This window comes from Canis lupus, chromosome 8 (genome assembly GCF_003254725.2).
Source record: "Canis lupus dingo isolate Sandy chromosome 8, ASM325472v2, whole genome shotgun sequence".
NCBI lineage: Eukaryota > Metazoa > Chordata > Mammalia > Carnivora > Canidae > Canis > Canis lupus.
Genome location: NC_064250.1, coordinates 1,518,423 through 1,536,130, shown reverse-complemented (window position 1 = coordinate 1,536,130; position 17,708 = coordinate 1,518,423). Strand labels below are relative to the sequence as shown.

At 53.0% G+C, this 17,708-nt stretch overlaps 1 protein-coding gene across 2 annotated transcripts in view; it reads right to left on the bottom strand.

Annotated features, from left to right (window-relative positions):
* Positions 1–8,183, bottom strand: part of SLC24A4 (solute carrier family 24 member 4) — a 170,153-nt gene extending 161,970 nt beyond the window's left edge. Inside the window, exons 1-2 of one of the 2 annotated variants that reach the window (XM_025467799.3) lie at positions 8,015–8,183; positions 6,056–6,166 (exon numbers count right to left, since the gene is read on the bottom strand). In XM_025467799.3, the coding sequence (XP_025323584.1) occupies positions 6,056–6,166; positions 8,015–8,126 (223 nt within the window). In that variant the 5' untranslated portion in view covers positions 8,127–8,183. The remainder of the gene's footprint in view (positions 1–6,055; positions 6,167–8,014) is intronic. The other variant, XM_025467800.3, reaches the window with a different exon arrangement.
* Between the last annotated feature and the right edge of the window lie 9,525 nt (positions 8,184–17,708).

Below are 17,708 nucleotides of genomic sequence, written 5' to 3'. Positions count from 1 at the left end.
TGCTGCAGGCCCAGAAATGGAGTGGCTGTGCTGTCCTGTCCAGGTGGGGACATCTGTGGGGCAGAGGGCATTCTCACTTCTCAGTCACATGATGACTTCTGTTCCTTTCCCGAGGGGGCGTCCACTGTCCTCTCAGGAGAAACTTTTGAAAACTGTCCTAGCACATTCTCTTCTTTTTTAGTAAAATGCTATGTGCAATGTCCTCTTCAATAATGGGCAATGTTTAATTAAAAAAAAATTTTTTTTAAACCTTTTCTGTTGAGTTGAAGGACTATCTCTCTCCTACCCAAGGCAACACATGGCAATGCTTAATGATTTCCATTTTTAACTCGGGGAGGAACGTTTCTCAGAGTTCAAGAGGAAGCCGAGTGGGTGCTGTCTGGATTGCTGGAGGGCCGCATGGCGTCAAGAGCCGAGAATCTGGAAGTCAGGGGGTAGCAGATGGCCCAGTAGGGAGGAGAGAGTGCTAGCAGATGGCCCCAATAGTTTGGATAAAGGGAAAAAAAAAACTTTTAATAGCCAAAGAAAACCTGAGGAAGAAGAATAAAGCAGAAGGCATCATGCTTCCTGATTTCAGGCTAAACTATAAAGTGACAGTCACCAAAACAGTATGGTACTGCACAGAAACAAATTGACCCTTGGAACAGAATTAAGCACTCAGAAGTAAACTGCATATATACAGTCAGCTAGTCATTGCCAAAGGAGCCAAGAATAGTTGGTGAGGAAGAGAGTGTCTTCAATAAAAAGAGCACTTTAGTAAGTGCTGCAGTAATTGGATATTCACAGGTAAACAGATAAAACCGGACCCGGATCTTACACCACTCACAAAAATCAACTCAAAATGGATTAAAAACTTAAAAGATAAGACCTGAAACCATGAGAAATTCCCAGAAGAAAACACAGAAGGAAAGCTCGTAGACATGGGTCTTGGCAACAATTTTTTTGGATAGAATATCTAAACCACACAAGCAGCAAAAGCAAACATAAACAAGAGACCACATCAAACTCAACAGCTTCCACACAGCCAAAGAAACCATCAACAAAGTGAAAAGACAACTCTAGGATGGAGAAAAAAAAAATTGCAAACTATAGAGCTGATAAGGGGTTAATATTCAAAGTACATAAAGAACTCGGGACAACTCAACAGCAAAAATTAATCCAATTAAAAAAAAATGGTGAAGGACCTGAATAGGCATTTCTGCAAAGAAGATAAACAGAAGGCCAACAAGTCCATGACCAGATACTCAACATCATAGTCTCAGGGGAATGCAAATTAAAACCACAGTGAGATACCACCTCACACCTGTCAGAATGGCTCATATCCCGAAGACAAGAGGTAACAAGTATCTGCGAGGATGTGGAGAAAGGGGGCCTGTGCTCTGTCGGTGGGAATGTACACTGGTGTGGCCACTATGGAGGATCCTCAAAAAATTAAAAATAGAGCCACCATACAATCTGGCTGCCGACTTCTGGGAATGTATCCAAAGGAAATGAAAACACTGACTCAAAGAGATATCTGCACCCCCATGTTCATAGCAGTGCTACTCACAAGAGCCTAGACATGGAAACAACCCAAGTGTCCATCCATGGCTGGATGGATAAAGTTGTGTAGACAGGTACACAAGGGGTATATAAACCAGAATGCCATTCAGCCACAAAAAAAAGGAGGGAATCCTACTTTGGGACAATGTGGCTGGACCTTGCAGGCATTGTACTAAATAAGTCAAACAGTCGAATACTGTATGACCTCACTTACATGTGCAGGAGGACACAACCCAACTCACAGAAAAAGTGGTCAGTGACACCTGCCCCAAGAAGCCAGCTGGCTCTCTCTCTGCCCCATCCCTGCTCCCAGGCTGGAATGCCTGCCCTGCTCCCCTCAGGAGCCTTTGGGAGGTGATGTGGGTTAGGTCAGGTCACGAGGGCAGGGCTCGGGTCCCACAGAGTCAGAGCCTTGTAGGAAGGGACCCCGGAGAGCTGGCTCTCACTCACTCTCCCTCCCGGCCACGTTGAGGAGGCAGCAAAATGAGGGCAGTCCGCAAGCCAGTGAGGGATCCCGTCAGAATCTGGCCAGGCGGGCACCCCAACCTTAACAAAGGCAGACACGCAGCCCATGGGCATTGCAAAAGTCATGTGAAAAGCAGAAAACCAAACATGACAATTCAATCCCACCAATACCGATGGGGTAGGGGGAAGGGGGACAATGCTCCCTTCTATTTCTTTGAATATGGGCACAGGATGTTGGGAGCCCAAATGAAGACATGTGGCATCGTGGAGGAAGGACCACTGGTTTGGCCTCCAATGTGGGGGGAAAGGCAGCACGAGAAGGGGCGAGGCAGACCCACCTCAGCTTGACAGCCAACCTGTAAAGTAGCACTTCATTGTCAAGAGGAAAAAAAAAAAAAAAAAAAAAAAACCCAACAGTTTTTTGATTCAGAGGCACATTCTGCAAGGTAGGCCATCTTCCAACATCCCAAATCCTCAAAATACTAAACAAAACAAAACGTGTTTCCGGAAAAGAAAAAAACACCCTAATGTTTGGCAAGATGCTTACTTCTTAACCCGTCCTCCTAAAATGCAAGTAGCAAAGAGTTTTCCAGTATGTATGACTCACATTGTATCACGTCTGGGGCAAACAGATAAGAAAAAAGTTAATGAAAACAGAAGCTCCCGTCTGAGCATGTGTGTAAGTGCTTCATGGGTATTAACTCATTTATTTCTAACAGCCATCAAAGGTGGATGCAAGCATCACCCCCTTCACTCTCCCAGAAGGAGAACCTGAAGCATACACGACGCTCACCTTTCATACCCTTGTTGGGAGGCAGATCACAGTCCGCACAATGACACATAGTCATGCCTGCAAAGACCTACAACAAGAGAACGGTGATGGCGTGACAGGAAGGCTCCTGTAGGCAGGAGGGTCAGGGGAGGCCCGTGGGAAGGGTCCGTGACAAGCCCATGTTGGAAGATGGTGGAAGCAGCATGGTCCCCCCAGATGCTCCATGCGTCCGCCGCGGCACCTGCTGGCCACCAGCTCTGACCTCCCACACCAGCTATTTATGGTCCTCAAAGCCCCCGGGGCTTTCTCAGTGGCAGAAGCCCAGCTCCTCCCTCACCTGTCTTCCCACATTCCAGGTGTCCGCCGCTACTGACATGCGGAAATGCTTTGGTTCCTCAAAGTCCACATCTCCCCCAAACCCCTGTGTTGAAGTCCCATGCTGCTGGGGCAGTGGGACCAGGAGGCACAGCCTTCAGGAGGGAATTAGTTTTGGTGGTGCATGAAGGTGGGGTCCCCGTGATTGGATTCGCGCCCTTGTAACAAGGGGAAGGGAGACGAGAGCTCCAATTCTCTCTCTGCCTGTGAGCATGCGGGGAGGCTGTCATCGAAGCCGTTCCATCTTTGGGATCATGTTGGGGCAGACAAACCCCCAAAGACTCAAAGTTATGGCCTCTCGTCCTTATTTCATGCATTTCACTTGGAGGGACCCACTTCTCTTTCATAGCGCTTGCTCTTCACAAACCATGAAATAAAGATCCAAGTCCTAGAGGCACAGATCTCGGGGGGAAGATAAATTAATGACTGCCCCAAGGCCTCAGAGGTCAAAAATGAAGGTTTTTTTGTTGTTGTTGTTGTTTTTTGTTTTGGTTCTCGGGAAAATCTCTATGTTACACCAAGTCTTCACCTTCATTCACCATTCAAGTACTTACTGAAAAGTACCAGGCAGGGTCCAAGCCTAGGGCTCAGCAGCCCGTGGTACACACATGCATTGCCCCAGGACCTCATTAGGACCCAAATTCTGACCCAGAAGGCCTGGGGTGTGCCCAACACTGTGCATTCCCAACAAGCTGCCTGGTGATGCCAACCACACTGGACAGCACAACTCTAGCCCAGGGAGCATCAACCCCAGCTTCATCTTGGACTCATCTGGGAGCTCTTAAAAAGTGTGGATTCGAGGTGCCTGGGGGCTCAGCGGTGGAGCATCTGCCTCCAGCCCAGGGTGTGATCCCAGGGTCCTGGGATCAAGTCCCAAGTCTGGCTCCCTGCTCAGCAGGGCATCTGTTGCTCCCTCTCCCCCTGCCCCTCTCCGCTTGTGTTCTCTCATGCTCTCTAGTGAATAATCTTTTTAAAAAAAAAAAAAAAAAAAAAAAAAAAGCACAGCCCAGTGTTCACTCTTGCTAAAGGTACTGCCAATGTCCCTCCATCTCCGGCTCTGAAAGGGGGACCTAGGTCAGGCCTTCCTGCCAAACAGGACTGACCACTCCACAGTTAGTAGGATAATTTTTGGTAAGACAGTACACTGAAGATGCATGGACAACACGGGGGCACACGAGACTCAACAAGACCCTATGACACTGTAGCCAGACTACACGTGATGGAAGTTGTAGGAAGAGGGCATAGCCTGCCCAAGAGGAGGGCACCAGCAAGCCAGAAACCAAGGAGGTGCTACCCCAGTTCTTTACCCAGAGCAACAAAGCATCCCCAGCTCCCGAGGATGGTGCTGCTCCTAGTGTCTCAGGTCCTTGGAAGACACAGGCCCCAACATTAGCCTCTGGCCTTATACGTGTTGGCCCGTGAGTCCAGCCCATGCCTCCCCCTTTTGTGATGAAGAGAGCTATCAGAGGGAGATCAATGATGGGGTGGGCACCACCACCTACAGGTCACCAGGGATCTCTCAGGAACGAATGGTCCAAGTTCAGAAGGAATCCCAGAGCTTCCTATGCAAGCCTGTACTCACCTACCCACCATGTCCCACTTGGCCTTCTCAGAAGGGCATCCTGAGGGAAGGGGGGTGATGGTTTAGTAGACAGGCTTTGAGGGAGAGCCCTTTGAAGGTCATGGCTTTGCGGCGGAGCCCGTTGAGGGTCATGGTGTAGTAGACAGGCTTTGAGATAAGGTCCAGAGCTTCTCATCCTTGACCCTGTGCCCGTAGAACCAACCAAACATCTTAATCATACGGGCCGAGGTCCCCATTCCAGCTTCACCATGCACCGAATTAGGACTTTGAGCAACTCCTGCCTTTCCCTAGGTCTCCTGACCTGGAGGATGCAGATAAGACCTGCCTATGAAAGCAGGTGAAGAATGCCATCGAACCTGAGTTTCCATTCCCGTGTACACACGGCCCACACAGGCTCTTACCGGATTCCCCCAACCACCACCCCAGAACAGGGAGTCCTATACTGTCCATTTCACAGGTTAGAAAGCAGACGCAAAGAGAGGATGTGACTTGCCCAGAACCTTGGTGGAAGAGCCTAGTGGTGCCCATCTACAGTAAGACCTCAAAGTTCTCAATGGGCATTTGAATGCTTCCTCCCACTGGATCCTTCCCACAAAGACCCCCTGGTGTTGAAGCCACAGCTCAAGCCCAGGACTTCCCTGAGGCCTGGGCAGCTTCCATTTGCCTCATCGCTTGCTGGCACACTTCCGAGAACCTTCTTCACCCATTTTGGCAGAACCTGCCTACGGCAGGATAGGTAAGAGGTCATCTCTGGGTCCCTACAGCCCCTGACCCCCTAAAGAATCCTGAAGGGGAACATCAAGACTGCCCCCTGGAGCAAGCAGAATCCATCCCCGGCTCTGGCACCGTATACCCTGGGAACTCCCATCGCAGACAAAGGACCCCAGTGCTGCAGAGCAGCCTGGCATGTTGTGACCCCAGTGGGTGGGTCATCCCGAAGTGCCATCTACCAGAGCAGCTGGTCTGGCTGCCCCTAGCATACCATCAGATGGATACCATGAGCAAAAGGGAAAGCAGGCAAAGACACCCAGGCAAGCAACATCAAGACAGCCGGGGGAACACTGAGGCTTTAGGAGCACCGTGAGAACAACAAAAAAAGAAATTTTAAAACTCTCCAATGTGACCTTTTCCATTGCAGAGTAAAGAAAGTGCCTGAGTTGCTTAGCAGCACTACTGATGAATGTCTTTACGTTACCTTCCGTGCCTTACAGCCACCCTTCCCCACTTCATCAAACCACCTTCCTCAGCTCCTACCAGAATGTTCACATAGGTACCTCCAGGCCACATGCCTTGAGGCAAAGGGGAGATCGATCTCTTACCAGGGTCTGTGCAGTTCTTAGCTGTCTGAGTCCCATTCACTGGTGCCATCAGCTTTCTATTTTTCCATGTGTCTGGAAGAGCATGTTTGCTGACGGACGCTGCTTTATGTCCTGTATTGGAACATAAGTCACAAACACCATCAGGTCAGGCTGGTGCCTACGTTCATTGCGTTCTTCCAATGACCTTACGTGTCTGTATCTGGCAACACCAGCAACAGCCCTGTTGGACTATTTAGAGCCACCTGTAGGGAGTGATACAATGACTAGAGGCACAATAACACCTGCTTAACACACAGTAATCTGTTTTCTAGATCTGCTCCATTGTTTCTAGTCCCAGATGCATCAGCCTGTGATCTGACCTTGGCTGACAGGGCTCTGCCCCTTACAGGTGCAAAGAGTGTTTAGACAGGTAACCGTGAAGTTCTTGTCCAGTAAACACGTGCTCAGGTGTTCCTGCCCCCAGGGGAGCTACAAATGGCTATTAGGTCAGCAGAAAGATGCAGAAGGTCAATGGGGCCTGGTCCAGAGCCTCCGTGACTACGCACAGAAATCACCTGGGGACTTTGCCAAAATGCAGATTCTGTTTCGGTTGGTCTGGGCTGGGCCTCATGAGTCTGTACTACCAGGCTCCCAGGTGATGCTAATTCTGCTAGTCCAAGGGCTGCAGGGCAACAAGGGAGATCAGTGGTGTGGAGGCTCATGACCAAACACAGTTATACTCCTAAAGGTAATTCCAGATGGAGCAAATACAAAGGATTCTCCCTTTAAGACCTTCAAAGTATCCGTCTACCTCTGCTGGGTAATAATGCCTCTTGTATAATGCTGACACCTAAGGGTCTCTAAGCATTTTGTTATTTCTGGTATGTAACTGAGGGGAAAAAAAATACACTGACTTGCCCAATTGCAAAGCACTGGGTTGAGATGTCCAAATAACCTTTCTGGGTTTCTATTGCAAAGTGCAATTCTTTTTTTTTTTTTTTTTTTTACCTTATAGCCTCAAATCACAAGTTGGGGTTTTGAAAAGCAGTTTCCTGAGTTTCATCAAGTTCCACCTGATTTTTACCTATTGCTGTAAACCTCTCTAGATTGTCTCTAACTGTTCAGAAAGGCATCCCCTGCTTTTTCTCCATGTCCAGGTTGCTAAACCATTGCATTTTTCATTAAAAAAAAAAAAAAAGAAGAAGTAAAAGGTCCCCATCCAAGTAAAAATGAGAGTGTTAACCAAGTGAACGTCTTCTGAAGATCCCACATGGGCTCACATCCCCCACTTCACCCCCAAACAGATTTTCCCCCTAAGTTTCTCTCTCTGTCCACCTCGACCGTGCACACCCTAGGTGGCTCCCAACCCCAGGGTGCTGGGTGAAGGGTGCGAACTGCGGCTCCAGACACCCGAGTTCTGCCGCGCGGGGACTGGGACGGGTTACGCGCTCCTGAAACAAGGCCGCGACCTCCGGGGGCCGCTGCGATGCCTTCAGGGTTTGGGGCGGATGCCAGGACACCCAGGGCGCTGCTCCGGCAGGGGCGAGGGGAGGGCTGCGCCTGGGTTCCCAGCCTCGGCATCTGGGTTTTCGAGACACGAAACGCGGAGCACCGGCGTCTCGGCTCCGCAGAACTGGACAGCGGCCCGGGGAGGGGGGGGTGCGCCCGGCCGCCAGAACTCGCGCCCCCGCGCCCCTGCGCCCCCGCGCCCCCTGGGGACGCCTCTGGCACCGAGGGCCCGGCCTCCCGGCTCTCCAGCAGCCGAGCCCCAGGGGCCGCGCGAAGCTCCGGGCAGCCGGCGCCACGGCGCCCAGCTCGCTACCGGCCCTCCCGGGCGCGCTCTGCCGCGGGTGGGGGGGGGGGGGCGGGACTGGATGAACCCCGGGGCCAGGCCGCCGGGACGGGGGACCTCTCGGAGCTGCGGGGCCGCTTCCCAGCCCGAGCCCCTCGACTCCCGGGGCGGCCCGCGGCGGCACCTACCCAAGCTGCCAAGGACGCCGGTCGCGCAGCACACCAGGGCCAGCACCGCGCACACGAAGCCAACTTGCTGCGGCAGCATCTCTCGCTTCCTGCGAACTTTGCGCGGGGCCATCCTGGAGCGCCCGGGGCCGTGCCTGGGAGAGGACGCGGAGCTGCGGCGGCCGGGTGCTCCCCGGGGCGGCGCGGCGCCGGGCTGGAGCGGGCGGCGCGGAGCTCAGAGGCGAGGGGCTCCCGGCCCGAGCTGCATGGCCCGCGGGCAGGGGCGGCGGCGAGGCCGGGCGGGGGGGGCGCGCGGCGCGGCGGGAGCTCAGGGTCCCGCGCGCGGCGTGCACGATCCGCGCACCATGGCTCCGGGGCGGGGAGGCGACGCCGGCACCGTGGCGCGGGCGGCCCCGGCTCGTAGGGTGGCGCGGCCCCGGCGCCCGGCGCTACCTGCTACCTGCCGGCTCGGCGTCGGCGCGCCCGGGGACGCCCGCGGGGAGCCCTCAGAGCGCCCCCAGGCCCCGCGCCGCCGCGCCCGCCCGCGGCATCCCCCCTCCAAGTTTGGCGGCGGCCGCCCACCGGCAACGCTCCCGCTTCCCCGCGCGCCGGGACGGGCAGGCTGCCCCACGGGCCCGCGACCCTCGCGATGGGCGGGCGGGCGGCCTCGACGTCAGCCCTCCCGGGGCCGAGCTCTCCGCGGGAACTTTCTCTCGCGCTGCCGGCGCCTGCGTCTGCGAGGCCGTGGCGCCGCCCGCCCGCAGCCCTCGCCTCGCCTCGCCTCGCCTCGCCTCCCCCCCTCGGCACGTGTGCGCCTCCCCGGGGCGCTCTCCCGCGCTCCTCCCCCCGCGAGGCTCAGCTGCTGACCCACACCACCCCTCCCACGGGAGGCCGGAGCAGCCCTGCCCACCCTCCGAGGCCGCTGCGGAGGCGCGCAGGTTCTGGCCACGAAGGGGCTCTGGGGACAAGCTCGGGCCGCGCGGCCGCCCCCGCCCCCCAGCCGGGGCAGCAGAGCGCCACACGGCGAATTGCTGGGGCAGAGCTAACGGCAGGCTCCACGCCCGGCCCGCGGGGACGCTCCTGCAGGGCCCTGGGGCGGGCGGGGAGCCGCGGGGGCGCCACGCGACCTGCAGAAGGCTCCAGACCAGGCAGCGGGAGGAACCGAGTTCCGAGGCCCCAAGCGGAGCCTTTGATGTTCGGCGGCAGCCGTACCGCTCCGCAGGGCTCCCTGGTCGGTTTGGTTTTGTTTGTCCTCCTTGTCTCCGAGCGGCTCTCTGGCGTAAACCGCCTTGGGCAGGGGGCAGGGGGCAGGGGGCAGGAGGGAGCCACTCTGAGGAGCAGCAGCTGGAGCGGGATCTCGGTGCACGCAGGGGCCGGGGCGGGGGCGCCGGGGAAGGGCCTCAGCCCACAGGGCGGCCTGGCAACTGCACCCTCCCTGGCCAGTTCAGCATGCCCCGAGTTAGGGCCTGCTAGGGGTTAAGTCCACTTAAAATCCTTTTTGGAAGGAGGCCAGATCTGTTTAATTAAATAAATACACACCCACCGTGTGCAGGGACCTGTGCCAAGTGCCAGCCAGAGAACAAAACAAAACAACTAAAAAAAAAAATATGTAAGATTTAGTCCCTGCTTTCCAGGAACCCTAAATCAAAGGGGAACCAGACCCTCAGCTAATCCTCTATTTAATAGGTCCTTCTACAAGTCACTTATGCAGAACTTGCATGATTCCCTCACTACTCAAAATGCTGTCCACACCAGCATGAGCATGAGCATGAACACTGCCTGGGAACTTGCAAGAAATGCAGGCTGTACGAAGGCTCCAGCCCAGACCTACTGAGTCAGACTGTGCATTGTTTTAACGAGACCTGGAGATGTGTGTGCACATCCAAGTGTAAGAAGCCTAGCCCTTTTGAGCCTGGCCCAGTGCCTCTAGCTGGTCGCCATGTGCATGGTTCCTCTTGGTCTAAGCAAGGATAATTGTGTTTGTCTTAGTCTGGCATCGTAGCACAAGTAAGAGGTACCTAGAGGGCCAAGGGAGGGAGGAGGTTCACTAATTATTTTTCAGCAGCCCCGTTTCAGTGCCCACAAAGATAACTGAAGGCATGAACACAAGACTAATTGCAGTGGAACCCCTAGAAGAAAGGAATGGAAAAGACCAGTGTCGGTCTCCTATAGAACCACGCAGGGCTGTGTTTTGCCTATAGAGATCCTTAACTACCATTAAGGCTTGACCGTAACCCAGCATCCCTGCCAGTGACCAAAAAAAAAAAAGGCACTTTTTCATACTATTGCAGCATTTTCTCCTCGTTGAACTAGGCTGTACAAGGATGCATTTATCAATAACAAATAGAAAACCATAGAACGTGTTAAATATATCATTTGAAAAGCTAGCCAGAGGCCCTTGGCATCAAACTGAAGCCAAAGGAAAAAGTTCAAGTGTGAAGAAGCTGTCGTACTGTCCATCAGGCCGCCTCAGGGTCACATCGGTTAAAACAACTCCAATAAACAAAATGGCATCTGCTTACTAGGATATGGTGTTTTCTTAAAACTTCTGTCCGTGGTACTCACTTAGGCTGTTTAAAACAAATTTTTGAATCCAAAACAGGCCAAAGAGTCCTCTGGTGTCTGCCTTTAAACATTTAGCTAGCTCTTTCATAGAACATTTGTTTTCTTTGACATCTTTCACCTGCCTTCAGTTAATAGTTAGAACCCTTGGAATAATTTCACAGGCACAAATGGATTCCTCCTATTTGACAATTCATAAAGCAGTTCACTTGGATTGTACTTTTTTGCTTCATTTAAATAGTACCCATTACCAAATAGCCTCCGCTCCAGCTCTAATGACTCACCCCTGCGGAAGAGAAAATAGGATTTTATGTACCTTTCAGATTCAAAGCATTCAGGAGCATTTTCTAAAACAGCAAGGCCATGGGGATGAACGGAATACGCATTTCTGGCTTTATCTTAGGCCCCGGGTCTGGCTTCAATGCCACTGGACTGACTCGGAGTATCCCCTCTGTGACAGTGCTTTTCTTCTGATGTGACGTCGTTGATTGGAGACCAGCCACAAAGCCAAGTGGTTTGGGCCATTTTGACAGGAAGGCTCAGTCTGTAGGGATAGATACAATATTTTTTGCTTCAAAATTCTTTCCTGTGATGTGAAGAAGCTCACACTTAATTCTTCTTACTTGTTTTTTTCAAGCTTACTAGAATGACCTTCTCTATAAATTCTAATTCCTCTTGCTCTGCCTTTCAGGTGATGGGAGGCCGCAGTCAGCACCAGCTAGGGCAGTGGTTCTCAACTCTGGATGTGCCTGAGAATCTCCTGGAAGGAATATTAAGACTCCCATTGCTGAGCCCCACCCCAGGGCGTCAGGTTCAGTAAGTGTGAGGCGGTGGGTGCACCATGATCTATATTTCTAATCAGTTCCCACGTGGCACTCAGGCTGCTGGTCCAAGGTCCCCACTTTGAGGACCACTGCGCTAGCTTAGGACATGGTGACTATGACAAACAACAGAAGTTTGCTTCAGGGTGGCAAAATATGCAACCCTAAATAATATGCCACTTTGGATTATTTTGAGTTGAAGGCAAGATACGTGAGAAGATACGTGTTTTTCCCTATTTAAGGAAAAGCAAGACATAAATTTGTAAAGGTGCTCCCACCCCCCAAGCCCCCCACCCCCACCACCAGGGAAAACAGAAGCTAATCATGGATGACAACTCTAGATCCTTATCAGCTCAGAGACTGTGCCAGAGGGACCTAGCTAACAAATTGTGCTAAAACTAGGCCTTATCTTACCATTACTAGTCCCCTATATATTTGCCTTCCCACAATTTGCCACCCCTAGAAGCTCAGAGTCATTTTTTCCTTTGTCTTACCACTTGGCTAAAAAACATATTGGTCTTTGATTCAGATGCTATAGAAGCCCAAGTAATAATCACCCCTTTGAGTGACTCATTACCGAGTACTCTTGCATGTGCACATGATACGCACGTGTTAATAATCTTCTGTTTGTCTTTCTCTTGTTAATCTGTCTTTCGCGGTCTAATTTTTAGGCCTCCAGCCAATGAACCTAGAATGGGTGAAGGGAAAACAGTGTTTCTTCCCCAGGCTGTGTATCCAGAGAGAGGTACGCATCTGAGGGGCAGTTCCTTGGGTACCTGGGAGTGTGGCTGCTGGCAAGGCCAGAGGGAGACCTCCGGAGGACCCTGCATGGGCCAGGACATCGCCGGCCCGGAAGGGACCTGCTCACCACCACCCAGCACTCACTGGCCAAAGCCAGGGCCAGGGTCCCACCCCACCCCCCTGAGGTCCTGTTGTGCCCTGTTTCCCCACTGGCTGAGACCTGAACTCTGTCATAGGCAGGCAGCGGCCCCAGGGACAAGCACAGCGGGAACGTCATGTCCCTCTCCCCCTGCTGCATGGGACCTCTCCTGCCCGTCCTCCCCGCTCCCTGGGCTGCACATCCCCACCACACGGTCTGTGATATGAGCGAGTGTCCGTCTCCTGCTGGCGAACGAGTGCCTCAAGGACTTGCTGTCTTATCCGCAGCCCTGAACACAGTGCCCAGCACTCTGGGTGCTTAATACATACTTAGGGAATGAGAAAATAGCCACATTTTCAGCTGTAATGTGAAGAAGATAAAGAATAGTTGCCCCCGTTGGGACCTGCTCTGTTGAGCTCTTCTGTGCACCCTAAGTTTCCACTCATCCACACTGTCAAGGCGACCTGAGGCCATATCTCAGGAGACATTGGCATGCTTGAGCGCGTCTTCCTAGAAGTAGTCCATCTGTAGCTTTCTGGACGCTGCGTGCTTCTGGGTTTTCTCATCCTTCTGCAGCCAGCTCTTCCCTCAGCCCCCTGGGCTCCAGTCCTGGGCTCATCCTCTCACTCTTTGCTCTCCTCCCCTGGGGAGCTCATGGGTTCTCTGGATGGCATTGCCTGCCCTCTGCGGCCGACTCAGAAGCCCAGGGCCTTCTGAGGAATTTGAGCCTGTGTGTTCAGGGAATCACCCTAATTGAGAATCTGGGCCTCATCCTGGTCCTCCCACTTCTTCCACTCTTGCTCCCATCAGTCACCACCAGGACCTCAGATGGGTCCATATCTGCCCTTACCATTGACACCATGGGCTCCACCCCTGCAGTGGCCTTCTTAACCAGCATCTTGAAGACCAGCCTGTCCGTCACATTCCTGTCTCCACTTGGCAGCTGGAATATCTTACCAAAAAAGAAAAATCCGATTATGTCCTGTTCTTCCATGAAACCCTCAGAGACTCCCTATTGCTCTCAGTGGAGACTTCCAGCTCTTGAGCCTGACCCAGGATCCTGCGCTACGCAGGGCTTTCCAAGTTGGCTGCACATTCACCTGGGAGCTTTTCAGCCTCTGGGAGGTAGGCACTGGATGCCGATATTTTATCCAAGCTGCAGCCAGGGTGGTGAACCCTGCTCCAGACACTCACGGGCCCTCGAACCCCATCCTTTGTCATTCCTTCCTCTCACTACTGGCTCCAGCCGTTCAGAATCCCTTTCTTGTTCTTCAGAGGTGACCCTTGTCCCATCTTTCTGGAACATGCCTTCATACCCCCAAAACCCCCTTCACCTCCTTCACCTGGCACTATGGGCTGAGTGTTTGTGTTCCCTGCCAAAATGTGCAGGTCGGACTCTGTTGCCCCCTGTGACGGCATCTGGAGGCGGGGCCTTTGAGAGGTGATCTGGTGGTGGGTGGAGCCTTATTAGTAGGCTCGTGCCCTTCTGCCAGGGGCTCAGAGGCCTCTGCCCCCGTGTGCCACATGGGGTCACAATGGAGGATGGCTGTCCATGAACCAGGAAGCGGGCCTCACCAGACGCAAGACCTGCCAGCACCCGGATCTCAGACACTGCAGCCTCCAGACCTATGAGAAATAGATGTCCGTTATTGATAAGCTGCTTGGCCTATGGTATTGTAAGGGCCGCCCAAACTGAGACGCCCGACCACTTCTTTCACTTCCAGTCCTGAGGAAGCTGTCATGACCTCTGAGAAGCCTTACAGGGCCACAGAGTTCTGAGCTTTTATGGTGCTTTGTACTTCTACTGAAGATTTCATCCGGCTGTAGTATAATTACCCATTTGCTTGTGTAGAGTTTCCACCAGACTCTGAGCCCCGTGGCAACAAGAACCACATCTACCACGCTCACTACCAGGATTTAGTAGGTGCTCAATAAATCCTTGAGGAAGGAAGGGAAAGCACACCCAGCCCACACTCAGCATGTGTGGCTGGGTCTGTCACAGTGCTCACAATGGCATCTGTCCTACGCGGTGCTTTCACCCTCATTGCCTCTTTTGATCCCCATCCTGAGGAACAGGCGCAGCCAGAATTAGCATCCCTGTTGGATAAGTTTCCTTGCACTGAAGCGGCCTGCTCAAGCTGGAGCAAGGAGTTAGGGGTGTGACTGGGATCTGACCTGCCCGTGAGCCATGCTCTTCACCCACTACACCATGCCACAGCCCCTCGTCCCAACACGCATGCTAACTAGCTAGTCAGATAAGCCAGGTCTAAGTGGAGACAGAAGGCTAGGTGTCCTGGCACTGTATACGGCCAGGGTCACGGTGGGCACTGCCAGCCCAGGCTGATTAGAGGAGCAGAGACACCTAACAAGGCTAGACCCGGGGCTTCCTGAAATCAAGCTATGTAGCTGCTACATGCTTTGCAAGCCTGCTGCTCCGATTGCTTGGATTTGAATATGAAAACAACCAGTTTCCTTGTTCACTGTTAAGAGAACATTTACCGAGCACCTAACCGTACACTGCAAGCCTACAAAGAATACGTCAGAGTGCAGAGTAAGCTACTATGTCAAGGAAATCCAGCACCAGGGTGACCTACAGAACAAGCAGTTTCTCATGTACAGGAGTTCCCACAGACCAGCCCAGGTTTGTAAGGTGGCTCTACATTCATCACCACGCGAGGACCCAAGCTCTTGCCATCTTGTGGCTCTGCCGTCCCCTGGGGCAGTAGCATCAGCTGTATGGTTGAACCTGGTTCACCACCGCACCTGGTCACAGCCAACGGGACGGAGGGAGAAGGCCCAGGATCGTAGGCCCCAGGCCATCTCCCTTCTCATATTCTGCTGGTGACAGTTTAGTCACATGACCACACCTAACCGAGGAAGGCTAGAAAATGCTTAGCTGGGCAGCATGTGCCCGGGACAATTCTGTGACTGTGAGAGCAGAGGAGGGGGTTTCAGTGGACAGCTATGGGCCCCCACCACCGATGGGGAATGGGGACTCAAGGAGAATAAGGAGTTTGTCCAAGGTGCCCCAGGTCCAAGCCTCCTCCCCAAGGCACCGATGACTGAGTGCCCTCTACTCATGGCCCCTCTGGTCACTCAGCTCCTGGCAGTCGGAGACAGAGACTTTAGGAAGGGCTATTTGGCAAGGGACATGGCTCATAAGGTGCCTCTGGTGTAGACCCTTGCTAATTTTCTGCTGTTGGACTGGCTTCTCCATGCTCAGTGTGAACCATGATGTTGCACAAAAGACAGATTTTCCTTTACAATCCGCGTCCTGCACAGCCAAAGGCGAGAGCAGTGTGGGTTTTTGTTTTCCTGAGAATGTGCCCTATTTTCACATATATTCATTTCTCTCTAATGGCTTGGGCCTCAGAAGCCCCAGCCTCTCTGTATCTCTGGGAGGGCCTGAATTCCCCAGGAAGAAATGACGGTTGTGCCAGAAGTAAAACGACAAGCAATGGGAGAGAAGGACAGACAGCGTGTCAGAGAGTCTCGTCAAAGGGAGTGTGGATCTGCCACAAGGGGAGTCACTAAAGGCTTCCCTGATTGCTGGTGCAGATGCGTCTCCCATCCAGGTGCGTCTCAGCAAGTCGCCCTCCACCCTAAGCCAATTCCGCACGGCAAGCATCCTTCTAGCCTCTGCTTTGGGGTTTTAATGAGGGAAAGCCTCACTTTGCCCACTCTGGAGGCTCCTGCACAAACATTTCCGCTAATTCCCACTCAAGGGAGAGGCAGGGCCGGAAAGATTGGAGAAGACCAAGATCTAGGGACCACAGTGGTGTGCCTGGCGAATCTGAGGAGCTCCCTGGGGCGTCTGCACGGTCCACAAAGCACAAGGAGTGAGCCCAGGCAGCCAGCCAGGGCAGCTGTCTGTAAGGAACTTGCCAGATAGCAGGGCCAGCACTTGCTGGGCATGCAAGCTCTCGTCCCCAGCCAGAGAACTGGATGTCCTTTGGTTTGGTCACCCGGATAGCATCAGAAACTCAGAGTCAAGCAACTGAATAGTCACAACTAGGTTCGGTCCCGCAGAAAAACACCTACGACTTCATCAAATTCCCAGCCTAGCCCAGTGCCCTGCTGGAGTAACTCCACTGCCCCATGTCACCCTGGCTTAGCATTCCTAAAATTTATTTTTCACTCCAATGATGTCCAATTGGATGTAGGGGCAGGCAGCTCTTCTCCATGGGCTTGGCCAGGAGTCGCGGTCCCTTCTGTCTCATGACTGTGGCGTCTTCAGCATGTGGCTCCCAGAGGTGACCAGTGGGTCGGCACTGAGACAGCGGGGGGAGGGGGAGGGAGACATGGAGAAGCCCAAATACGGGGTTTTAATGAGTCAGACCTGGTTTTCATAGGGGGCCACTCCAACCCCCCACCATGTCCTGTGGCTTAGAATTCAGCCCCACGGCCACGGCGGTGAGGGAAGCTGGACAGGAGGCCCAGCTGTGTGCCCAGGGAGAAGGGGCAGGGGTGTGGTAAATAGTGTAGGCCATGCACGGGCAGATGTCCTGGCAGGGCCTCGACAAGCGCAATCACGACGACATTTCCTAGTCACTTACCTTGGGTCGGTGCCACGCAGTGGTCAAAGAGCCTTCCGTCTACTGACTCATTTCATCCTGCCAACAACTCTTGGACGTAGCTGCCTTTATGCTTTTTAGTTTTCAGGCGAAGGAGCCTGAGGGTTCTGAGTGGTTAAGTAACTTGCCAGAAGGCACACAGCTACCAAGTGACAGGGGTGGGATGCAGAGCCAGGCGTTCTGGGTCCTGCCTCAAGAACAGGCCTTCCTATCTGAGCCTCCCTTTTACACAGGGGGAAACTGAGACCCAGACGGACAAAGAGAGATGGAGGCTCAGGGTTTCGGGTGCCGTGCTCACTCTCCCGCATGCATAAGCCATCGGTAAACACTTGTTAAACGAATGGATTGCTGGTTCTCCTTCCATACGTGGCTCAACGTGTTTTTATAATATCAAGCAGGGTTTTCACATTAGATACCAACTTTCACAGGGGCCACCACTTTTGCTTTGAGGCAGAACGCTGAATAGACGGCCAGGGCGACAGACTTAGCGATTTGAAAATACGCACACTGCAAGTCTTTGGGGGAATTAAAAAACAAAACAACAAAAAACTCCCAGAGGAGATTTACCACCGCATTGCATAATAAAGTGCCCCCCAAAGTAATACTAATACTTTAATGGCTGTTATGCAATGTGGATGGGTCTGTATGACTCAGCGTTTTAAATTAATTTAAAGGATTTCCAATGAATGTTGTTAGCTAGCTCTGGGGCCTCTCCTTTCTCTCTCTCCCCATTTTTCACTGGGTTCTGAAAGCAAAGTCTCTAGCAAATTCTCACCTGCAGGGTGGAGATATTTCCGGTAGGGACGTGCAGATACCTCAGAAAATATCCAAGAAAAAGAAAGAAAAGAGCTTTTGTGACCAACACACAGTCTTGCTCT